The sequence below is a fragment of the Choloepus didactylus genome, chromosome 18 (genome assembly GCF_015220235.1).
Source record: "Choloepus didactylus isolate mChoDid1 chromosome 18, mChoDid1.pri, whole genome shotgun sequence".
NCBI classification, from domain to species: domain Eukaryota; kingdom Metazoa; phylum Chordata; class Mammalia; order Pilosa; family Megalonychidae; genus Choloepus; species Choloepus didactylus.
The window spans coordinates 71,161,543-71,186,428 of NC_051324.1; the positions used below are offsets into that span (position 1 = coordinate 71,161,543).

The 24,886-nt window shown below is 58.7% G+C and overlaps 1 protein-coding gene across 1 annotated transcript in view; it reads left to right on the forward strand.

The window, feature by feature from the left end:
• Positions 1 to 24,886, forward strand: part of MGAT5B (alpha-1,6-mannosylglycoprotein 6-beta-N-acetylglucosaminyltransferase B) — a 73,406-nt gene that overhangs the window by 1,602 nt on the left and 46,918 nt on the right. Inside the window, exons 2-3 of the mRNA XM_037809966.1 lie at positions 2,564 to 2,676; positions 14,626 to 14,773. Coding sequence (XP_037665894.1) covers positions 2,564 to 2,676; positions 14,626 to 14,773 — 261 coding nt within the window. The remainder of the gene's footprint in view (positions 1 to 2,563; positions 2,677 to 14,625; positions 14,774 to 24,886) is intronic.

Genomic DNA, 24,886 nt, shown 5'->3' on the forward strand with positions numbered 1-24,886 from the left:
CTTCCGGCAGCGTGTTCGGCCCCTTGATGGGCTGGATCTGTTCTGTAGGGCAGGGCAGTGGGCGGGAGATTGAGGGAGGGGGTATCAGGAGCCCCAGGCCTAAGGCTCCCGTGGGAAGCAGGGCGGGAACCCGGCGTCTCTGGAAAGGGCTTGCTCCTCCAGGAAAATCCTCGAGTCCCTGACCTCGCCGGGCCAGCTGAGGGGGTCGTCGCCCCATCTGCCCCCACCCCCATGTCTGTCCCGCCCTCCTGGCCGCGGGAAGCCCAGCCCAGCCTCTGGCGGAAGCGGCACCGCGAAGTGCCGGCTCTGATGGAGGCGGCCGCCGGGTCCAGCACCACGGACAGCGCCCACCCCCCTGCACGGCCTTCTTGCTTCCCTCTTGGGTCCTGCCCCTTGACTCTTTCCAGCTCTTATCTGAAGGCTGGATTTGGAGGTGGGGTTGCCTAGGTCCTCCCCACCTCCCAAGTTGTGCAGTTGCGTCGCTTCACCTCAGGGTCTCCCTGGGCTGCTCAGAGACCCCCAACCACCGGTGGGGTCTTTAACATCCCCTTCAGATGGGGGCCAAGCCTCTGATCACATCAGCCTAACTTGTTAGTCTTCAAGGACAAGCTGGGGCTCCTGTTCCCCCTGGCTTCCTCAGAGCCTCTGGCAGGCCCTCACGCTCCTTGAATGGACACATGGGTGGATGAACACATTTTAACTTGAGTCCACTGCTTTGGGTGCTCACTGGACTCTATGATTGGGGGTCTCACAGAAAGAGATGCAGATGAGGTGTGTTTGGGGTGGTTTCCAAGGCTCCTGTGAAGAGAGGGCACCAGCTGGCAGGGTAAGGAGCAGGTCCTGGCTAGAGGCCAAGAGTTGTGGCAGGTCTTTGGACCCTGACAGCCCAGGCACAGCTCTGAATGCAGCCCTGGAGCTGGGGATGGAAGGGGGGGTGCAGGGCAAGAAGGTTGAACTGGGAGGAGTCTGCCTGTGTCCCCAGGCTGGGAGGAGAAGTAGCTGATCTCCCCTGGGATCTCTCTGGGTGTGTGGCCCCTCCCCCTACGCCAGGCCCCTGGCTGTCTTCCTGAGACCTGCCTGACTTCATCTTGGGGATCCCAGGGCCTAACCCCAGTCCCCAGGCTTGGTGGGATTTGGTGTGATGGTGCCGCCCTCCCTCCCCCACCCCTACTGAATTGGGTCTCCCCTCCCTCCCTGTCAGGGGCGTGATCTGTGAGTGGGCTGTCTCCCCAAAGAAGCCCCCAGTCCTCTCTCTGCTTTTGGGTTCTGGTCCCTCTTTGATTTAATCTCCAGCATCTTCCTTTAAATATGAGTTGGGGATTTTGTTGTGCTTTTATTTTCTTCTTCAATTATGTGCTTTCTTTAATGGACCAAATTTTAATTAAATACAGCTCTGCCAGTTTCAAATAATGAAGATTAAAATGCACAAGGCGAGTGTTGCATAATGATGTGAACAGTGTGGGGTCTGAGGCTGAGGAGAGGAGGTGGGAGGGGTGGAGGTCTCTGGCTTGACTTGTGGGGCTCCCCCTGGTGAGCCTGGCTCCCCGCGAGATGGGATTCCTCACTCTGACCTGGGTGGGGATGGGGGTTTCCCTGATCGGCTTGACCAGCTCATCAAGTTCTCTGATAGATTTAAAGTCCCAGAACCGCCACCACCCAGGTCATGCTGGTGAGCTCAGTCCTTGTGCTTTGGGGCCTAGGATGTAATATTGAGCAGCTGTTTCCTGGGGCAGGAATCTGGAATCTCACATTGAACCTTGAGGGTGGGTCCCGTGTCTTGTTCCCTGCTGTCTCCCTGGCACCTGGTAGAGACTCAATAACCCAGTATTGAAGGAATGAACAAGAGTCCACTTTTTGGCCAGCTCTTCTGTGCAGGTGACAGCACGCGTACCTGCATGACTCCCCATGCATAGGTAGTGAGTGAGCCCACCCTGGTCAGTCAGTGGTGCAGGTGGGCAAGCCACTGTGTACCTGCCCAGCCAAAGATGTGGGTACAGGAGAGGTTAGTTGCAGCAGGTGTCCACACGTCCCTGCCCCTGGAGAGCTAACCATCTGCTAGTGGTGGGAGGCATCAGACTCTGCTGTTTCCATTTATTCCAGAAGGCCTCAAACTTTAGCATGTATCAGAATCACCTAGAGAGCTTGTTAAAACAGATTGCTTGCCCCAAGTCCAAGAGTGTCTGAGGTAAGTCTGGGAGGAGGCCCAAGAATTTGCATTTCTGATAAGTCCCCAGGTAAAGCTGATAGTGCTGGTCTGGGGACCACCAAACTTGGAGAGTTCCTGCCTTTAATAGCTTCAATCTTGAGGCTAGAATTTGCCCCACGTTATATGTAAGTGTGCATCATTTGCCCCTCATGGTTTTGCGTGTGGTTCTTGGTCAGTTCCTTGAGGTTGAGCTCTCTTGATCTTACGGCTCAGCCCCCTGTTCTTTCATTCTTTGATCCATTGATGCATCCATCCATCCATCCATCCTTGGGTGTGTACAGACCCCTCCCAGGCAGGAGTGCTGCAAGTGCTGCACAGCTCATCTGCCCTTCTGACCTGCTCTGTTCCTTTCCACAGGCTTTTTGTCCTGGGCATCGGCTTCTTCACACTCTGCTTCCTGATGACATCTCTGGGGGGCCAGTTCTCAGCCCGCCGCCTGGGGGACTCCCCCTTCACCATCCGCACAGAAGGTATCTCGGTGGGAAGGGGGCGGTTAGAAGTGAGTGCTGGTGTTTGTGGTTGAGCAGAGGGAGGGGCCTTTGGGTCTGGCCCTTGGAGAGCTTCTGCAAGGCCCTCTGGGGGTCCCGTCCAGGCCCCTGGTCATCCTGTGGGTGGACATGTGAGTGGAGAGGGGCCTCGGCTCGGACTGCATGGCCTGGCATGTTGCTTTGGCTCTGATCTTGGCAGTTGTCATCAGGCTTCCTTGGGCCTGGATTCTCAGGGAAGGTCGGGACCTTTGAGTCAGGTCTCCCAGGCATCAGAAGAGGCTGCCTGTGTTGCTGCTTTCGAGGAGGGGTCTCTGGATATGACCCCGTCTCTGGGAGATAAGTACCCTGTGCCTTTGGCCCAGGCTGTGGCCCTAGTGGGGACAGCTGGATCCTGCCACTCTCCCATCCGAGTCAAGGAGGGGTGGAGAGTAGTTGAGTCCTCAGTGGGTCACAGAGGCCCTTCTGGTCAGTGGTGGGAAGGAGGGACCGGGGACAGAGGGGACCCTGAGTTTCTGGTACTGTTCCGGGGCTGGCCCTGTGGGCTTTCCCCTGCCCCTGTGGAGCAGTTTCTCTTTGAAGTCCACCTTCCTGAACCCACAGAGCTCAGCTCTCTGGCTCTTCTGTTCCCAATGATGAATATACCTGGAGAAGAATGGGTTGTCATCAAAGGTGGGTGTCCTGAGGGGCACCAGGGGTCCCCTCCCTTCTGAAATACCCTGTGCACCCAGTTTTCATGCCAGCCCTCATCAGGTCCATTCTTTTGGTTTAGCACATACGTCTTTAACTTGCAGATGCTCCTGGAAGGAATTTCACATTTTATTAGTCACTCAAGCCTGAGTGTAAATTAATTCAACCTGTCTCTGATTCCTGGCGATGATTCAACCTCCCTGAGCCTCTGTTTTCTCCTCTGTGAAAACGGAGAAAACGATACCTGCTTCCTCAGGGTTGTGGTGAGGATGTATTAAGGTAACCAATACGAGGGTCTCAGGTAGCGTTTGGCAAGAGTGCGGTCAATATTTAACATGTGTGCTGAGCATGAGACGGAGAGAAGGATGTGAGGGAAGAGGTCCGAGGAGGGGCCAGAATTTCTACAGAGGAGACACCTGAGGCCAGGATGGGGTTGGAAGAGGAGGTCGGGGCCTGACGGAAAGGTGCATTTTAGGGATGGCCTAGGGAGGGTTACTGAAGGTCATGGGTGGGAGTTGGATGGGGATGGGGCAGGTAGGGAGCGGTGCTCAAGCTACCTGGATGCCAGGTGCCTGGAAAGGGGGCATGTCTGCCTGGGGGCACAGCTGAAGGACTTGGGGAAACTGGACTTCCAGAAAGGTCAAGGTGGGGGTGGGGGTGGGGGCCAGAGACGGGAATTAGGGGCTGGGGGCGGAGGAGTCTATGGCACACCCCATGGCCCCTGCAGGGTGTGCCCCTGTGGGAGGCCTGCCTGGGCCGTGCCAGGAGATGGGGAGAGGGCCAGCCCGGCCCCAGCCCTTGTGTCTTGGAAGTGAGTGGAGCCAGAGAGGGATGCAGTTAGTCTAGAGCCGTTCGCAAACTGAACACATCCAGGCAACTGGCACCCGGATCAAGAAACAGAAGGTGACCAGATCCCGAGAGCTCCCTCAGGCCACCTCCCAGGCAGTTTACCCCCAAGGGTTTTGGACTCTGCAGAAGGGAAACGTTTTCCAACATGTGCTCTTCTGGGTCTGGCTTCTTTCTGTCAGTAGGACACCTGTGACGTCTGTCCTTCTCACTGTGTGTGGTCACGGTCATTTGTTTTCATTGCACCACAATGTATCTATCTGTTCCACTGCTGGTGGACGTTTGGGTTATTCTCAGTTTGGGGCGTTTGTGGATGGTGCTTCTTTGAATGTTCTGGAACACATTTCGATGAACGCAGGCAGGCATCTCTGGGTCTTCTGTGTGTTGTGACAGTAGTTCCGAGACCCGGTTTATCTGTTCGAAGTCTTTTCATGTTTCCCAAGCCCCTGGGCTGGAAGGCCCGTGCCCAGAAAAGGGATCACACACTGCAGGAAGGAGGGGATGGGACGGGGACAGAGGCCGCGGAGAACCCACGGAGAGCTGACCTGCTTCCCCTCTGTCCCAGTCCTCAACCCCCCCGCCCCGCCCCCTGGCCCTTTCACGCCCTCGGGCCGAGTCGACCTGCGTGGAGAGGCAGGAGAGCACGGGGGCCTGGAACACAGTCACACTGTGGGTTTAAAATCCTGACCCTGAGAAACAGCCCCTCACACTGCACCTCACCCCACGCCTGGAGTGGGGCAGCTCTGCAAAAAAGCAGGTCGATTGCGTATCCTGTGGGGTCTGGGCTGCCCCCCACCCCCCGAGGAAGAAGCAGGAGAAGGAACCCCATGAAGTCACTGCCATTTAAAAAAAAAAAAAAGAAAAAAAAATCCTTGCATCAGTCAACATCAGCCCAAATGGGAAAAGCAGTGTCTTCTCTCCTTGCCATCAAACCCGGGAGGGAAGTGGGACCAGTGACTGGAGAAGGGGTGGGGGAGAGAAGGGTTTCTCCAGAGGAGAGCCTGGCAGCCTCTCATGGGCTGTGTTCTCCCTGGGGGGGGGGGGGGTCTGGGTTCCCCCGGACCACTTTATACTTCCTGATGAAGTCTGCTAGTTGGGGGTAAAAATGGGACCAACATCTCATTCTATGTAGGTGCTTTCTTGTCTTAGGGATTCAGGGGAGGAGGAGGCTGACTGGAGGGTGATAAGTCAGAGGAAGTCTTTCTGGAGGTCTAATTTAATTCCCCCTTGCTGCAGTTGGGCCCCTGCTTTGGAACTTCAGGTCTGGGAGGGATTCTTTTGCATAATCCCATCACCAGGCAGCTCTTCTTCACTTCCCACCCAAGTCCCTCTTCTCCACCCCTTGCCTTTGCTGGGTACTGCCCTTCTCTCCTCCTAATGAGGGGCTCCCTTCCCCCCTAATTACAGGGCATGGAGATGTGAAGGTGCCGCTGAGCCCTTTCTGATCCTGCGGCAGCTTCACTGCCTATGTCCCCTGTCTTGATCACCTGCCTTGTCTTGAAGGAGGGGTTGGAGGCCGTCCTGGGGTGAGGGCAGCGGGCTGGAGGTCCTCGGTTCAGCCGCGTGTGACGGCTCCGAGTCTCCCCCTTGGCCTGGCCCTGCCGGACCTCCTGAGTCCTCAGCTGGGATTTGGACTCAGAGCACACTGGAGAAGTGCTTCCTTGCTCTGTGGCTGTCTCTAGCCCAGGACCTCGGTGCTAAGGGGCTCTGGGGTTCTTCCTCTCAGAGCTGGGCGATGGACGAGCCTCCTTAGGCCTCCGAAGCCGGCCCCTGTCCGCTCCGCTACCCGGAAGCCCAGAGCTCCAGCCCTCAGCTGGGTTTCCGAGGTGGTCATGTGCAGAGAGAAAAACGTGCTCATTTCTCCAGCGGCGGCAAACACCCAGTGACAGCTCTTTCCTCAAGAGCCGGGGAGGTCTCTGCTGTCTGGTGAGGTGGGGGCTTGTCTGGTTTCCAGGAACCGGTGGTAAAGGGTCAAGGAAGAAGAGGGGGACAGGGGAGGACAAGAGAGACAGAGAAAAACAGAGCGAGCATCTGCGGAGGGCACGGGCCTCGGTGAGCAATAAAAAGAGCCCTGTCTATAAATATGAAGCTCCATTTGTATCTCTCGGCTTCCCAGCTTTCCTTATTTATATGGAAATACGGAGGCAACATGTGTTAGTTCCGAGATATATTGCTGGGGCCTCACATTAAATACATTTCAATTTTGCCGACGCCGAGTGGGGAAGTGACTTGGGAAAGCGAAGTCGGAGCTTGCTCTGTGGACGGTCCTGGGGTCTGTGGTGGCACCGGGGCTTGTGCCACCGGGGAGGGCTGGCTGGAATGGCCATGAGGCTGTGCAGCCCCCGCCGCACCTTTCGGTGTCTCTTGGGCAGAGAACGTTCTTGGTGCCACAGGAGCTCCTTGGGAGGGTAGGCTGTCCCCCGAGGCCGCAGGGGCTGCAGGAGGGCCCGGCCACCTGCAGCTTCTCTGGAGGGAAGAGAGCAGCCCCGGGGTGTCCAGAGCCCCCCGTCTGGATGTGGGGCAGGCACTGGGGCAGTTGTCTCGTGGTCTCGGTCCGGTCTGATGGGGGAGGTCTTAGAGCACTCTGAGAGGGGAGGCTCTGTCTCCTTCGTCATGACGATCATGAAATCGGGGCAGCACCCACCTGCACGTCCGAAAGGCTCCCTGTTTTAGGGGGATCCCTCTTCCTGTCAACAGTTTTAAAGAACTGGCTTTAATCCCTCATGTGAGAGGCACCCCCCTCCCCACATCTCCAAAGATTCTCAGGGGGCTTCTATTTCCCCTGGTCACCCCTCGCTCTGATTTCCTGCTTCTGCTGAATTACCCAGCTCAGCATCTCCTCCTGCCTCTGGGTCTCCTGGCAGTGACTTGGTGGGACAGGTGCTCAGGCCCCCAGAACAGGTGGCCTGCACAAAGGTGGGGACAGTGGGGTGGGGGCTTCAGACCACCGCCCAGCACAGCGAGCAGAGTAGCACTCACTCCTGCGCCCCTGTTTTGAGGACCCCTGGATCATTCCTGCAAGCAGGTCTCTCCCACCCCTATCTGGCTGAGCCCCTCTGCCTGCCCCCCTCACCGCACCTCTGAGACTTCTTGCCCCCCCCCCCCCACCTAGGGCTCTGCCATCCTCCCCCTCGAATGTGCGGTCCTTCGGCTCTGTCCTTCTCTCCCTCCCAGCATCTGGCCCTGCTCCTGCACACCCCAGAGCTGAGCGGAACAAAACAGAGCTCCCTCCCTGAGAGCTGCTGCCAGCCTTGTAGGAGCAAATCCTTCCTTTCCCATTATCCTTTCTCCAGAGGCAATTAGGGGAAGGCTCTGAAAGAAGGGATGGGGCCTGACTGAACCTCAGGGCTCACTTAATCCAACCTCCCTGTTTTAGAGGATGGGGAGACTGAGGCCCAGGCCAAAAAGTGGGTTGCCCACCCATCGGGATGGTGGCAGAAGGGGTCCAGAGTCCAGGCTTTGTGGCTCCTGTCCTGGTCTGTCCCGGGCCACCGGGCTGCACCCCCACCCCGCTCTGCTCCGTGTGCTCCTGGGCGGCAGCAGGTCTAGGCAGATCTCTCAGCCCCTGCGAAATGGGACTGGGGCTGTGGGTGGCCCTGGAGAGGGGAAAGAAGCTTGGGTGAGGCTGGACAGGGGGGCTGCCAGGAGGGCAAAGAGGCCCGAAGCACCCCAGGAGCACAGCGCCACCCCAGAAGCTGTGACGAAGGCTGGGATGGAGTTCCTGCAGGAGGTGAGTGGGGCAGGCAGGCCTGAGTGTGCCGGGGAGGACGAGGCTGGAGGGGTTAACAGGCCACAATTTCAGGGCTGTTACCCGACTGCCAGTGGAGGAGAGGGTCCCCAGCCTTGGCCTTGCCCTCCTTTTTCCATCCCGTCCCTTTGGGCAGAGCTATGAGTGACGGCCCCTCGGGTTGGCCCGGTGAGGCTGGGCAGGCTGTGCACTGCACAAGTCCAGAGCCCCCCACCCCCAGGTGGACCACAATACAGGGAGCATCCCCTGGAGCTGTGCAAAGGAGCAGCCTGGTTTCATCATCTGTTGCCCTCTTATTTTTCTGGCTGAAATGATGGGAGCCCTCTCTTCTTTTCATCTTGTGCTACAAGATGTGGTTGAAAGCTAGGTGTTGAGTTTGGATGATGGGTTTGGGTGGTGGGCTAGAGATGAGAGTAATTTGTGCGGTCGCAGTTGACTCGTCTGGGGGGGGGAGGTGGCGGCCGGTTACTAAATCCTAGGTTTTTAGGATTGTTTGGAGGGTACCGGCGGTGGGGGCTCTTTCCCGGAGGCGAGGGCGAGGCGGGGGACTGGGCCCGGTCCCCGGCGTAGGCGTGCAAAGTATGGAGGGCGGCGAGAAAGGAATAAGCGGGACACGGTTTTTTTAGGGTGAAGAAGCCAAGAGAGAGAGTTTATTAGGGGAGAGTACAAGCTTATATCGGGCGGTTTAGAGGGCGGGGTAGCTGTAGAGGTTAAAGGCTTGGATTGGTTTTGAGAGGGCGCGGAGGTTGATTGAAAAGGGGCGAGAGTTGCTCCGGTAACGGTGTCTGGCAACAATGTATGCGCACTGGTGGTAATGGGAGTTGCACTGGCAACGGGGAGTGTCCGGGCAAGATAAGGGGGTGGGGAAAAGGCGGTTCCCTCCGGCAAGCCTCCCCTAACAGTGTTATTTTGGGTGAGGAAATGGGGCCTGCCTCCGGCCTCACTTTCCCAGGCCCGGGGGGCTGCGGAGGGCGCTGTCGCCCGTGCCCACCACCCTCCCCAGGGGCTGATCAGGTCCCCCAGCCCAGGCCCGCCAAGTTGAAGCACGTAATCAGTGTCCCGCATTTCCCCCTTCTTTTCTAATTAAAGGAAGAAGCTTACCGGAGAGGCCCGCTAAGGGATGAGGGAAGGGGGAGGCCGGGGAGGGGAAAAAGGGGTTGACGGTGGCTTAGCGAGGCTGGAGCTCGGCGTTGGTGTGGCGCCCGGGCGCTTGATAGGGGCTTTGCTGCTTGCGGGATGGACGAGGGTGGGGGGTTTAAAGTTGGAGGTTTAGAGAAGCTGGAGCTCGAGGTTGGTGCGATGTTTAGGTGATCGAGAAGGGCTTCGCGGTCGGCGGGTTGACCGGTGGCGGTGAGGTCGCGGAGGGTTGGTTGTCATTTCGGAGTAGGGAGCGTCAGAGGTGGTGAGTCGCTGGTACTGGACTTGTACGAACGAGGAGAAAATAGCATCCGTTTGTTTTTTTACAAGCTGGACAATTCTTTTGAGTGCAGGTTTTTTTGACTCTGGAGACAAAGGTGGCGAAAGGTTCGTTTGGCTTCTGGAGGAGCTTGGTAAAGTTGTCAGGTCGACGGGCAGAGCAGTTGGCAAACGCGCGTAAGGCGATGCCTTTGAGGATAGTCCAGAAGGTGGCAGGGACATTAATATAAGCAGACGGATTTATAAACGCTCCCGTGCCTAAATAGGCTTTGGGGTGATGATAGACTCCAGTGGCTGCGTCTTGTTTACTTTGCTTAGCTGCTTCCGCCTGGAAGTGAGCACGCCAATCAACAAACTGGCCGGGGTTAAGAATGGTACGGGCAAGCGAGGCCCAGTCTTGGGGGAGGCAAAAGTCCATGGCGAGATCTTGCAGTATTTGGGAAGCGTATGGGTTACCTAACCCGTCCTCCTTGACGGCTCTGCGAAGATGCTTAATAGTATTAGAGTCAATGGGATACCAGTCATACGGTTTCTGTGGTGTGGGGGTAAGGTTAAGAGGAAAGTAGTGAAAAGCACGAGAGAAAGGAGGACGCGCTTGCAGAGGGCTTGGCGCGGGAGTGGGGGTAGGGGGAGCGTTGCCCCAAGGGTTGCCTTGAGGTGTAGAAGGCAGCCAGGGGTTGTTAGTCGGCAGGGTGGGAGGAGCAGCGGCAGCTGTCGGTAGCGGTTCCGAGGGGGAGCTTGACGGAGGGGGAGGCGGAAGTGGGAGGCCCCAAGCGTCGCAAGACGGCGGCGCGGTGGGAGTGGCTAAGGCATAAGATGGTGGACTAGCTCCGCCCTGTGAAAGGGTGGGGCCCAAGGCATAAGATGGCGGACTAACTCCGCCCTGTGAAAGGGCGGGGTAAAGCGCTTGCGGTTTCCGGCCCGGCTTAGGGCTGACGTCATCGCCGGAGCACTTCCTCCCCTCGATGGAAGAAGAAGGAGGAGGAGGAAGTTCGCCATCTTGGCGAGGCTCAGTGTTATTTTGTTTTTTGGGAGTCACTTCGAGCGCGTTGTTAATCTGCTCGACTAAGGACTCTGTGTCCGAATCGTGGTCTACATTAGTATCGCTGTCTGAATCTGTTGACTGGGTTGATAGGGCCTCCTTGGATTTAATGGGGCCTCGATTAGGGGGGAGGGAGCCTTGAAGGCAGGAGCGGACGGTTATTAAGGTGGGGAGCAAGCCGGGAGGGAAGCGCTTGCTCTCATGTTCCATGGCGTTGGTGACCCGATCAATAAGGCGATCATAAGTAACAGGGTCCTAAAGATGGCAAGTGGTGAGCCATGGGTTAAAGGGCAGCAGGAGGTCCCAGTATACCTGCAGTTGCCGAACAGACACCTTACAGCGATGTGTGTCTAGGAGACCAGCCAGAGCACGAACTTGGGGTGCTTGGCGTGCAGATAGACGATTACCCATAGCGGAGTGAGAAAAGAAAAAAGGGGGGTTGATTATTGAGTAAAGAAAATGAGGTAAACCGTGGTCGCGAGGCCGAAGGAGACGGCGAGAATAGAAGGCAGGAGCCTTTAGTAGCGAGAGCAGTTTGGGGGGGGCGGTTGCAAAGAGGCACACCGCGCGAAACAAAGAAACAAAGACACAAAGGACCACAGCAAAGTAATGGAGGGGAAGAGGGAAAGCTACTGGAGGAAGAGTGTTAGGAGGAATGGGGGGACATAGGAAGAGAAGACGAAAGGTAGTCGGGGGTAAGAGTTAGGTTAACGCGGGAAAGGAAGAGCGGCCCGGGCGCGGAACGGCGTGGGAGAGGCGGCTCCGGACGTGGAGCGGCGAGGGAGAGGCGGCTCCGCGGGGCGGCGAGGGAGAGGCGGCCCTTACTTTGCAGGCGAGGAGAAGGGGAGCTGGAGAGGCGTCCGGGCGAGCGGGTGGTTTTACTGGACCGCTGCGTGGAGAGGACTTTTAATTCCAGGGGCCCCACGTTGGGCGCCAGTTGCGGTCGCAGTTGACTCGTCTGGTGGGGGGAGGTGGCGGCCGGTTACTAAATCCTAGGCTCCCAGGATTGCTCGGAGGGTACCGGTGGCAGGGGCTCTTTCCCGGAGGCGAGGGCGAGGCGGGGGACTGGGCCCGGTCCCCGGCGTAGGCGTGCAAAGTATGGAGGGCGGCGAGAAAGGAACAGGCGGGACACGGTTCTTTTAGGGTGAAGAAGCCAAGAGAGAGAGTTTATTAGGGGAGAGTACAAGCTTATATCGGGCGGTTTAGAGGGCGGGGTAGCTGTAGAGGTTAAAGGCTTGGATTGGTTTTGAGAGGGCGCGGAGGTTGATTGAAAAGGGGCGAGAGTTGCTCCGGTAACGGTGTCTGGCAACAATGTATGCGCACTGGTGGTGATGGGAGTTGCACTGGCAACGGGGAGTGTCCGGGCAAGATAAGGGGGTGGGGAAAAGGCGGTTCCCTCCGGCAAGCCTCCCCTAACAGTGTTATTTTGGGTGAGGAAATGGGGCCTGCCTCCGGCCTCACTTTCCCAGGCCCGGGGGGCTGCGGAGGGCGCTGTCGCCCGTGCCCACCACCCTCCCCAGGGGCTGATCAGGTCCCCCAGCCCAGGCCCGCCAAGTTGAAGCACGTAATCAGTGTCCCGCAAATTTGGAAGAGTAAACCGTTCCCCCCAATTCCATGACATTGCAAGAGAGGGAGCTACTTGTATTTTGTTTGTTTGTTTGATTGATTAAGCAAGTGGGGTGGGGCGTGGGGTTGGAGGGACCTAAGTTTGCTTCATTTAATGCAGCTTTGAAATTGCCTGATGCCAACGGATTGGAAAAAAAAACACGCAAAAAAAAAAAAAACTTGTTTGGTTTTCTGAGAAGGAAAGAGCATTGCGGAGGGAACTTAAGCTGTTTTGACTCTTGGGGGTTGGGAGGGGGTGGGGACAGCACCTCTTTCCTTCCGCCTGTTATATGACCATTTTCTCTAACATGCCTCCCCCCACCCCATGATGATCACCCTGTTGGACAGCACTCACCTCCTCCTCCTCCTCCTCTGCTCCTTCTCTCTGCCCCCTGCACCACCACCCTCCCCTGCCCCCGCCATCCATGCCGATTCAGCAGAGCCAGGGACCCCTGGCCCTTTCGGGAAACTGTGGTTCCTGCTACTCAGCTCAAATCCTGAGCCCAACTGGCATCTCCGAGGGGTGTGGGTGACGCCACCCCAGCTCCCGGTGGCCTCCCTGCTGACCTCAGGCAGCTCCACTGGCAGGGGACCCAGCCAGACGGTGACTTAGGTTAGTGTGAAAAAGCCGTGGCAACAGCTGGCCAGGGCTGGGAGCCAGGGGAGATGGGGACAAGCAAAGCAGTAATGTCACAGGCAGCCCAGGGGACATGGAGAGCCTCTCCGAGTCCCCCTTCTCCATTCGGTCACAAGTGTGGGGTCATGTCCCCTCCGGCCCCCTCCTCTCCTCTCTGGCTCCCCCTGCTGTGTCCTCAGTGGCTGCCAAGCCTAGTGTCTGCCACCCTCCTGGCACTGTGCAGCTGGGCTGCAGATGGGGCCTGGCACTCTTGTCTGGAGTTGGGGACACTGAGGCCAAGAGTGGTACGATGTTGTCCGCCTGCCCCACGGTCACGTGGAGGGGAGGGTTGGCGGTGGAGGCAGGGAGAGCCCACGAGTCCTGCTTCCCTGCCCTGTGTGCCCTTCTGAGCCTTCCAGGGTGCCCCGGCTCTTACTTTCCCAAGAAGCAGACACTGTCACTGCTTATACCCCTTGGTCCTCACAATTCTGACGCACTCGGAGCAGATGCCCAGCTGCCCAAATCTGTGCTGCTTTGCCCTGGAGGCTCCTTCGCCCTTGGAGCTGGCTCTGCCACCCCATGGCAGGCCGGGAACACTGGGGCGTGACCGTCCCCAACGGGAGTCGGCGTGTCAGTGCCCCGCTCCCTTGCCCCCAGCTGAGATGGCCAGGAATGTTCCACACTGTCCTCCCATTTCCCTGTGGGCCGAGCTCCAGTCGCCCATGCGGTGGTGATGACGCAGCCTTTTCTGGCTGCTGTGCTTTCTCTGTGTCCCTTCTCCCTCCCCAGCTGGGATTTCCTGAGCCTCCCTAATAAACTACTTGCCCCCACATCCTTGTCTCAGGGCCTGCTTCTGGGGGCAGCCACCCTGAGACACCCCCTAGCCCCGCCCGGCCCCGCCAGCCTGCAGGTGCAGGAGGCGTTTCTGTCCCCAGGTGACTCGATGCTCGCGTGAGGAGTGGTTTAGGGCCTGGTGGTCGGGTTTGGAGTGAGCGGAGCCCCTCATGGCGTGGAAAACCTACACAGATTTCATGCAAAGGGAAGGCCAGGACTCGCTCGCACACCACCATGCTCAGCGCTAACAATCGGAAATGATCAGAAAGGATTGTGGAGAATTGTGGGACTGGTTAATGGGAGCTGGTGGGGGCACCTCATTGTCATTTAATTTTATTTGTCCCAAGGTCTCCCCACCAGGTGCCCTCCCTCTCCCCACAGAGGGAAGGGTGGCCACCTTGGCCCCAGAGGGGCCCGTCCTTGGCCCGGAGTTGAGCTTTGAGGGACAAATTCGTTATGGTTTTCTACAGTGGGGGTCTGGGCGAGTGGGGAGAGGACCAGGGGCTTTGCAGGAGAAGTGGGGGTAGGGGCAACAGGGCCGTGGACCCCTAGAACTCAGGCTCCCAAACTCTCTCATGCATCAGAACCCCGGGAGCAAGCAAAGTGCAGATGCCCAGGCCTGGGAATCTAAATTTTGACACCCTTGCCGGGCGAGTCTGAGGCTCGTGCCCAGTTCAGCGCACATTTAGAAACTGAGCTCTAGGGGTTCTGTCTGGAGCTTGGTATTGGGGAGCTTGGGGGCCCCTATTGCACTGCTGGACTTCCTCTACCTTCTCTCCAATCTGAGGATTGTTCTGGCACAGGGCAGCTCAGAGGTTACACCCAAAGCTCCATTTTACAGTCGGCAAAGCCAAGGCCCAGCTTATTAAAACATTATCCCTGTGTTGCATAGCAGGTGGGGAGTCAGCCCAACCCGGGTCCCTCTCTCCTCCCCCACGGTGCCGCTCTCTGCCACGGGGAAAGGGGGCTGCCGGGTCGGGTGGGCTCACCCTCCTGCCCCTCCCCCGGTGCAGCCGAAGGGGCGCCTGGGAGATGGAGCGCGCTGGGCTCTGAGCTGCCCCGCTTGGAGACCGGGCGGCCTTGGGTGCTTCTGGGATGCCTGGGCCCCACCTGATCATGCCCACCCTCTGCCCACAGTGCTGGGGGGCCTGGAGTCCCGCGGTGTCCTCCGCAAGATGAACGATCTCCTGGAGCTGATGGTGAAGCGCATGGACACGCTGGCCCGGCTGGAGAACAGCAGCGAGCTGCACCGGGCCACCGGCGAAGCACACCTGGCTGCAGACAGGTGAGGGGACAGGGCAGGAAAGGGGCAGGGGTCGGGGGGCGCCTCGGTGTGCTAGGGAAGGGGATGGCCCTAAGAACGACCTCCCAGTGCTGGGCCTGGGGTTACCGTCGGTCGTCGTCCTTTCTGTTAATCTGGAGACAAATTTCAGAACACAGAAAACCACACAGTCACACAACCTGGGGCCCATTTCTATCACCGGATGAACAGCTGGTAACATCTCGTCACATTTGTGGCCTGTCTTCCTTGATTCCTTTTTAATAAAATATCACAGCTAGAGCTGAAGGCCCCTTTAGCCACCTCTCCCTAGAGAATGTACTTTCTTGAATTTGCTGTAGGTTCTTCCAGTGGGTTCTAAATGCTTGTAAACAGGCGACATACACACACCTGCTGCATGTATTTACATGCATGGTGTCCGCTGTACCTGGCCTGCTTTTTCCTGTCCACACAGTGCTTTGCGCCCGTCCCTGCTGACGGACCTGGGTTGACTTGGCCCTGCCGAGTGGTCTGCTTCTGCCTGGTGGGTGTTCATTTTAAGCATGGCCCCATCAGGCCAAGATGTGCGTGTTTTAGCCTATTCGAGCTGAGCTCCACTGTTCTGAGCCTCAGTCCCCAGGGCCTCAGCGGCATCCCCGAGTCCCAGGGGGTGTGAAATCCAGCCTCAGGCCTCGGGTATGTAAGGTGCCACCTGCACCTTGGAGAGTGAAGGTGCACAACTTGCCCTGACGGGGAGTCCAGGCCCGGGAGGGCGGAGGGGAGGGGAGGGGAGGGGGGAGGGGAGAGGGGAGGGGAGGGGGGAGGGGAGAAGGGCTTTGCCCCCAGCCCCGTTCTAGGGAGAAGACCTCCACTTGATCTCTTTTAGCTATTGTGGATCTTCGAGAGATCCACTTGCTAAAAGTGTTCAACTGCAGAAAAATAAGTTTGAAATCCACAGTTTTGGGCAATTTGGGGCAAACCTGCCCCTCAGCTGATGTGTGCTGTATGAAAGCTAAGAATCCGGACGCTTCTGACACACAAAGTTGGGCAACATCGAACTCAATGGTGCTGAGTCCCGGTGGCTGCAGCGCCCGGCCTGGCTGGGGAAGGGGGGCTGTGCCTGGGGTCGGCGGTGGGCTCCTCTGCCCCTCAGGCGGCCTGGGTCGTGGAGTGGACGGCCTGGACGCCCTGTCGGGTGAGCCCCAGGTCAGCTTCCTCACCCTCGTGGCCGTGGACACCTACCGAGAGCTCCCTGTGGGCTGGACCCTTCTCGCCGCATGACCCCGATGACCTCCTGCTTCCCCACAACACCGCCGAGCGGGTGGGTGCTTTACTCTCGTCTCCCGGGGCAGGGCACCGCGGCACAGAGTTGTTGATGGACGCGCTCGACGTTGGGCAGCTGCTTAGGGCCGCGGGCTGCTCCGGAGCCACTGCTGACCCTGTGCTTTCGGAGGCCTCTTTGCTCGTTGCCTGTCCTGCTTTTGACAAGGGGTGCCGTGTTCGACTCATGATCACGTGTGGGGTGGCCTGTGCGCCTTTGTTAAGACTTTTCATATCATGCAATTCACAAATTAGAAAGAAAAAAATCCCCTTATCAGAACTAGTGCTCTGAGTTGTTGGCACTAAAACCACAGTCTTGAGGCTTGGCTTGAACGTGACACCACCTGTGAGGTGCTCACCAAGGGGCTGGCTCCTGCAGGGTCTCTCCCCAGGGCAGAGAGTGGGCGACTAGCAGGGGGCTACTCAGATAGGGGGCTCTGCAAAGGCCTTCTGCGTCGGCGGCACTCGAGCTTGACATTGGGTGCAGGGCAGGCACATGATGAGCTGACAGGAGAGGATTTGAGAGCAGCACGTGCAGAGGCCCTGGGGTAGCAGCAAGCTCAGTTTGCTGGGGGGAAAGAACCACCCCAGAGGCTGATATGGCCAAGCACGGTGAGGGGTGGGAGATCACATTGGCCACAGCAAGGAACGTTTAGACTCTGTTCTAAGAGCCATGGGAAGTCACTGGAGGGTTTTAAGACAGGGGGTGATAGGATCTGATATATTTTTTTATTTTAAAAGGTTGCTGACTAGTCTGTGAACAATGGATTATTTAGGTGGCAAGAGGGGAAGCAGAGAGCAGAGGCAGAGCCTGGAGAGGAGGCCACAGGTCCGTGCTCCCCTGGGGCTCCCTCTGCAATGTGAGACCACTTTCTTTTCAGCGTGCACAGGCTGAGCTTCTCTGATGCTGTTGGTGTCTCCTCTGACCCAGCTCCTGCCCTCCCCCTCTCTGCTCTTCCCTTCATCTGCCCCCAGCCCAGCCCCTCTCCCCAACCTGGCCCAGGCCCCTATCTGGCCCATTTTCCTCCCCTGCCTGCCCTCATTTGGGCTGCGGCCCCTCTGGCTGCGGCCCCTTCCCCAGCCCACACGCCTGTTTGCCTGGACTGGGGCAGAGAACGCTGCTGACTCCTGGCTGAGCCTTTTGCTACAGGCAACAGTGATCCGGTGGCACCAAGCTGAGGGTCAGGGGGCCTCGGGGGCCTGGGGGAGCCACTGGCACATTCAAGACCCTCTTGCTTCTTGCCATCCTGGCCTGTCCCTCCCTCTCTCTCTCCTTCCCTTCGTCTCCTCTGGGGGAAGGAAGGTGAGGGGGATCATGCACCCCCTCCCAGCCCTGACTGGAAATAGCAGCCATCCGTCGTGACCAGCAGAGCCAATCCCATCTCACAGGCAGGGCCATAAATTTCAGGGACACCGATGCTTCTGGCTTCAGGCAGAGGAGCGATGAGTGTGTCCCAGGCCCACTGCGTGCCCACACTTCCCCTGTCCCCCTTAACCCAGCCCGTGCTGAAGGCAGGGAGCTGCACGGGGGAGAGCTGGCCAGAAGCCCAGGCCCCTGTGTTTCTAGCAAACTCTGTTACCTGCAATTGAAATGACCTGTAGCTTAAAAAGAAGAATCCCCTACTGTCCCCCTCCAGCCCTCCAGTGGCTTTCGGGCTGTCACCTTCCCTCCTGGCTGGGGCATCCTCAGGGAAAGCAAATTTGCTTTTCTAACCTGGGAAAACACAATTAGGAAGGCAAACGGCATCGTGTTATGTATCCTAAAGCCAGATAGTCATGCTCTTTGAATTTTCCATAAGACTTCACTTGCAATGATGACCGAAATTGGAGGCTGCGTGTATCCAAGTCGTGAAGTGTTTGTCCAATGCCTACTGTGGGCACAGCGTGGGTAGAGTCTGGGCTAGGATTTCGGGAGCAGGTGGAAAGGATGCAAAGGAGACTGAGTTGGAGCTCTGTCCTCCAAGAGTTGACACCCCACATGTGGAGAGAGCCTTGGCACCCCATCCCTGTGCCCAGCTAGAGAATAGTTAGAAACAGGTCTGCTTTAGACGGACATCCCCGGCCAGCCCATGACCAGCCCAGGGCCTGCCCACAGGGCTCCAGTGAACAAGCCCCCGGAGTGGGCAAACCTGAGCCTGCATCCTGGCTGTGGCTGGGTGACCACCATGTTATTTAACATCTCCGAGCCTCAGTTTCCCCACAGCCCAATTGGAGGAGGACCCTTTGGCCCTGTGCCGTTTGAAGGAGAGTCATCCCCCAGCCCCACTCCATGAGGGGTGGAGAAAGAGGAGACCCGGCAGCCTGGGTGAGGGGCTGGGCTCGGAAGGGCCTCACTGAGGAGGGGGGCAGCCCCGTCAGCCCTATGGCTGGAGGGATGGGTGAGTGTGGGCGAACCCCAAACTTTGGTGGCTCTGAAGGCACCCATAGGCTCTTGGCTCCCCAATTCTGCGAGGGCTGCAACCTGGACTCCAGACTCGAATGTCCACCTGCCCGCCCACCTGGCTGTCCAAGAAATGCCTCAAACATGGGTGTCTGTCCAGCATGACCCCCAGGTGCCCCCCAAAGCTTGCTTCTCCCACAATGCTCCCACCTCAGTGCTGGTCCCTTCACTTCACTTGCTCGGACCCCCGACCTTAGAGTGTCCTTGACCCTCATCTTTCTCTCACGCCCACATCCAGTCCATCAGCAGATTCTGTCTGCTCCACCTCCCGGGCACACCTGGGATCCCACCTCTTCTCGCTGCCCCCCTGCTGCCTCCCCAGGCTCCTCCATTGTGCCCCACTCAGCAGCCAGAGGGGCCTCTTTAAAACAGCAACCAGATCAGATCCCACCCCTGCTGCCCACCCTCTGAGGCTCCCCCTCGGCTCATGTAAAGAGCGCAAGTCCTCCCGTCAGTCTGGGGGCCCACCTGCCCGGTCTCTCTCGGTGTTATACATTTTAATTACTTACCTGCTTGTAGTCTGTCTCCCGTGCTGGAATGTGAGTCCGTGAGGGCGGGTTTTTGTGTTTCACGTCTGTACCCCCAGCACCAAGAAGAGGCATTTGGCCATTCTTGTGCTCCCTAAGTACTAGTGGAAGAAAGAGAGGGAGGGAGGGAGGGAGGGTGGCTGGGCCCCTGGGTGCTGTGTTGAGCGCACGCCTCGTAACTTGTAAATGCGCCCAGTCACGCCTTGTGAAGGGAGATGGAAGTGACGCAGGTGCCTCCGGCCAACTCCACCTGACAGGTCGGGCCTCGGTTTCCAGTTGTGCGCACTGAGCAGGTCGGAGCAGGTGGGAATCCAAAGTCACTGCCACGCTGCTTCCCACGGCGCCGTGGTGTGGGATGGGCAGGCTGGCTGCCTCGGCGGACGATCGAAACCCAGGTCACGAATCGAAACCTTCAACCTGGTAATTTCTCCCTGGGAGTCCATTTTAGAAGACAAGCCTTAACCCTAGAACCAGGTTTATGCACATCGAGGTCTTGGGGGCTTATCTGTTTTATCCACAAGGTTGAGCCCGGCTGCCCCGTCTGCTCTGGAGGGCAGCTTTCGGCCGATGACGGCACCTCCCCAGGGTGGCGGGTTTATGCAGCCATCGGGAAGCATGTTTATGTGGGAAATGCTGGGGTTTTAATGTTAAGTGAAAATGTGAAGAAAGCAGGTTATAGAATTATAAATAGCATTGGATTTTCAGCTGTGAAATTCAATAAAAATAAAATAGTGCAGAAGAAACGGCAAAAGATACATCAAAATTGTTGTCTTTGGGTAATGAGATGAGGTTCATTTTTCCCAAATTAAAAAAGAAAAGCTTTACTTAAAAACCCAGGGATGCTTCTCTGGGCTCTCCAGCCCACTGCCACGTGCGGGCATCGATGGGGTGGTGGCAAAGGCGGGCTGGGGGCCCGGGCGGGGCTGGGAGATGCTCCCCAGGTGTCCGTGGTTGAACGAGGGCAGGGACGGGGCCCTTTACCTGCTCTGTCAACTTGGGGCTGGAGTTCAGAAGCCACGTCTCCTTGCTCTCGGACCCTGTGCTGGGCTTGGCAACAGGAAAGCCTCAGATTTGACCCTCAGTAGCAGGGCAGGGCCTGGCCACAGCCACGCAGCGAAGAGGCCCGAGGAAAGAATCCAGGCTCCTGGCCCGCCCGGGGAGCCACCAGACTCTCAGGTGGACATGTCTCCCCCCCACCCCCCGCCCTCCTCCTGGAGAAGGTGCCAAGGGGGTGAACAGGGCAATGGCTGCGACCCCCCAGGAGATCGATTCAGGGGTGTTATTGGTGCCTTACGGTTGTCATTGATGAATCATGCAGTGCTGGGTGGAGGCCGGGTGAGGAGGCTGATTCAGCCCCCCCAGGGTGAGAGAAGGCTCCACGGTGGGGGTCGCGGGGGAGGGCAGGCACCCGGGCCTCTGTCCTGCTCGGTGCCCCCCAGCCGGCCTCAACACCCAGCTCTGCTCCTCTACAGGGACCTCTTCTCCGTGTGGTGAAGCTGCAAACCCCCAACCCAGCTCCGTTCTTAGGAAGGGTTTATTCGTTTTCTTTTGGGGGCAGGAGGTGGGACACCCTCCCTGCTCTTACCTGGGGAGTGGGCAGACCTTTGATCACCTGCTTGGAGCCCCCACAGCATCGATGGGAGCTCTGGATGGGGGAGGGGAGAGCAGTAAAAATGGGGTTTGGTGTCTGGGCTCCTGTGATGGGAGAGACAGACAGAAAGACAGAGGACGTGCCTCCCCGCCTGCCTCGCTTGTGTCTTGTTTGTGTCTGCAGGGACCTGGGTGTGTGCCTTTTGGTGTTTTAAAAGGAAAGCGATCAGTTTCATAATAAAATAACTGCTCCCAGCAAGCAGGCTGCTCAGCTTGGGGAATCAATACCCTGTTAATTGAATGCAACCTCATAAATCATGGGAGGGAAGCGAAATTAAACCTTCTCTCGGTGTCCTGTAGAGAGGGGCTGGAATATTCCCTCGGGGGCTGGGGGTCGGGAGGAGCCTCGGGGTCTGGAGTTGGAAGGAGGTGATGTGGGGCCGAGGGGAAGGTCCGTCCTCGGCCCTGGCTCCAAGGCCCCGGCCCCGGGTGACGGAGGGGACAGAGGCTGGTGGCCTGTGGCGGTAGCGGCCTCTGCGGGTGCCCACGGTCAGCCTGAGGGCCGGCGGCTTCAGGAGGCCCCTGCACCTGCACAGGAGCTGCTCGGCCTGTGGGCCTGCACCAGCCTTCCACGGGAGGCTCGGGCAGGGGGCATAGCTACCCCATGTGTGGCCCTGGGGGTGGGCTGTGGGGTGGGCAGGTGCCCAGAGGCCTCAGGAAAGCCCTTACCCTCCTGGCAGTTTCCAGTCTGTAGAGGAGGGGGCTGGGCCTGTAAGTCTCAGCCACCCCGTGATCTTGGGGGAGCTACACGCTGAACCCAGGGCAGGCTCCTGAGGCTGCAGGACCCCTAGGAGGCCACTGTGAGAGGTTTGGTCACCCTGAGGGGTGGCTCCCCGAGGCAGGGTGGGCAAGAACACCCAGGAAGGACACCCGTTAGCCCTCTTTGCTCTGTTTCCAGTGGCCTTTTGGCAGAGCTGGCAGAAGTAGCAACAATGTTGGTGATGATAAATAATAACAGCCACCCTTTACTGGGTACTTATTAGGAACTTTGATCTCCACCCGCAGCCCAATGTCTGTTCTTTACAGATAAGGGAACTGGGTTCAGGCAGGAAAGCCCAGGCCCCCCGCTATAGAGCCCATAGGGGACAAGCCAGACCCTGCATTGCCCTGCACGGTCCTACTTTTGTTGGGGGATGTGTGTGAAAAAATTCCAAGATTCCAAGTGGGGTTTCTGCCCAGTGGGGATAGAAGGAGGGGCCCTCCCACTGGTCCAAAGAACTTTCGGCTAGTTCTGGACTCTCGGGCTTCTCTGACTCCAGGGTGCCCGGAGCTTACAGGCTGGGGCTGGAGAGTCTCACCCCCTCTTTTAGAGGGTGCCCATGGGTGGCCTCCTGGACCGGCTTGGCATAACCTGCCCCCGCAGGGTGACGGGAAGAGGCCCGGGTCAGGCCTGCCGCAGAGCCCCGGAGTGGGAGGGAAAGACACCTGGTGGGCCCCCAGGTCAGCCCCCATCCAGGTCAGCACCCGGGTCAGCCTCCAAAGGGGTGGGGGTCCTGGCCTCTGCCCCTCTGACCCATTTAAACTTCAGGTTAAGCAACCCCAGCGTCGGGAGACTGGCTGCCTTCAGATGAGGCCATTCTTTCGCAGGACAGAACTGCTGTGAGCGTCATCCTGCCCCGAAGGGTGGGACCTGACTCGGGCGAGTGCCCATCATCAGCCCAGTCACTGCAGGGAGAGGCTAACCATGAACTGTGTGCCAGGCTCTGTGCGCCAGGCCGGCTGCTTCCTGCAAAGCGAGGTGCCTCCATCGTCTATTCTGCCGAACAGCCTGGGAGGGGCAGCGGGGGCAGCTGAGGCCCGGAGGGAAAGGCAGAGCAGGGCGAGCCCAGGTGGTGGGCTTCGGTGCTCCTGGTGTGTCCCGGGCAGCGTTGCCCCCCTCCTAGGCACTCTGCGGTGCCCATGCTCCCCGAGGAGGGTGGGGGCTTCTTGGTGTGGGGTTATCCGCCCTGATGGGCCCGTGCCACTGCCCCCCACCCTGCTGAACAGGAGAGAAGGAGCTCCGCGAGGCCTGCGTGGTGCTGGGGCAGAGGCGGGGAGCCAGTTACGCTGCAGAGAGCTCTGGCTCCCCAAACCTGGTAAGAGACCAGTGCCTACGCAGACCCCTGGGTTCTGACATTGCCTGTGGGTACCCATGGGAAGTGGAGCCGAGAGCCCTGGGGACAGAGTGAGTGGCGGGGAAGGAGCGGCCGCCGGGCAGGATCCTTGCACCTCAGGAGAGGTCCCGGATGGGTGGTGGGCAGCCCTCCTTCCCTCCTTCCCTCCTTCCCCACACCCAGCGCTGCGGAGGCCCTCTCTGCAGGTCACCCCCTCCTGCTCCCCTGTGCTGGCCTCCGGGTGCCCAGGAGGTGAAGTCCCAGTGTCTGCTTCTCCGGAAGCGTTTTTCTTATGTGGGCCATTAAGGGGTCTGCAGCTGGCCAGCATTGGAGGCTGCCCCGGGTTCCCGTGTGCAGGGGCTGCCATGGGGAGGTCCCAATCCCACCCCCACTGAGGGCAGAGCACAGCATTAGGGGCTGAGCCCTAGGTGGGCACTTTCTGCCACCACCTCCTGTGCAGCCCTGAGACCCAGGCAAGTGGGGGTCCAAGCCGCCTCCGAGTGGAGGGAAGAGGTAACCTTGATCCCATCCCACCGGTCTTTCAGTTGCAGGGCGCTGGGACCGGGTGTTGGGGCTCCCCAAGACCACTGTCCCGGCCAGTGATTCTCTAGAAGGACTCAGAACTCAGCAAAGTCCTCTCACTCAGGGTTTCAGTTTATTACAGGGAAGGGTGGAGATTGAAGTCAGCAGTAGGAGGAGGTGCGTGGGGCGGGACCCAGGAGAGACCAGGTGAGCTTCCTATTGTCCTCTCCCAGTGGAGTCCTATGGACAGTGCAGAAATGATGTGGCCCACGGGCAGTGGGTATTTCCAGCCAGGAAGCCCACCTGAGCCCTGGTGTCCAGGGTTTTCATTGGGGGTCTGTCACCTAGCATGGCTGACCCCCCACATGGCTGACCTCAGTCTCCAGTCCCTCCAGAGGTCAAGCTGATACCCATGGCCCAGGGCCCCCACCTTAAATCACGTTGTAGCAGAGGCTCGGGCTGGCCCAAGCCCCAGGTGTACAAGGAGCACCACGGCAGGAGCGCAAGGGTTTGGAGCTCACCTCCCAGGACCGGGCCAGGGTTAGACCTTTCTTTGAAAGGTGCAGGGTGTGGGCAGCCCAGGCCTGCTCATGTAACCCTTTATTGCCTGGGTCCTTGGGCTCCCCCATGGTGCTCCGTCCCTGTTGGCCGTGGGTGAAGTGAGCCCCTGTGCTGGTGCCCGAGCGTCCCCCCACCCGGAGGCCCCCCACACTGCCCCCTCTCTATTGCCTCCACTGGGGACATCCTTGGGGCTGGACCGGCAGTCTGTCGGTGACTCCCCCCTGCCCAGAGCCTGGCACGGTAGAAGTGCATGGAAGGAGCACACAGACGGTGGGCTCTCCTCCTGGCCCCTGCCTCTGGATCTCCAGCCTCCCCACTCCCAGCCTCTCCTCGCCATGGCCCTGGACTTCCCGACTCACGTTGGGGCATACATCCACAACGTCCTGCCAGAAGCTTGTAGGGCCAGGCTCACCTCGGGAGCAACCATCCTCTTTCAAATGCAAGCACCAAGGTTAAAAAAGGGAAGAAATGAAAATACAACACAAGTAGGAGGATTCAAGGGCCCTTCATCTTTTGTGTCCGTTGGAGGAAGACAAGGGTGCTTTCAACAGTGGGGAAGGGCCGAGGGCATTGTCCCCAGGCTCCCCCTGCCTGGGCAGACAGAAGCCAGGTGTCTACTCTGGTCATGGGCCCTCCGGGGTTAGGATGGGTGTTGCCAGGGAAACCCCTTCTGCCAGGGGAGTTTCGCCCTTTGCCACCTGCTGGGGAAATGTCTGTGGTCCTCCAACCAGGAACAGCCTGGTGTCAGCCACAAAGCTGTCACCGCTCAGGCCGGGGGGGGGCTGTCCTTTTGCTCAGTCACAGCCTTGGTCCAGGTGGACCCTGGGGCCCGGGTCCCTTCACTGTGGGGTGGCACATCCCACCTGCCTCTCACCTCACTTATTGGAGCCACCTGCCAGGATGTCGGGGCTGGGAAATGGATTTTTCTTTTTTTTTTCATGAAACCCAACTGTGCCTCAGGGCAGCCCTTTCTGATTTCCTGAATCCAACATTCCACTTGTGGCCACAGGCTGCATCCCTTCCTGAG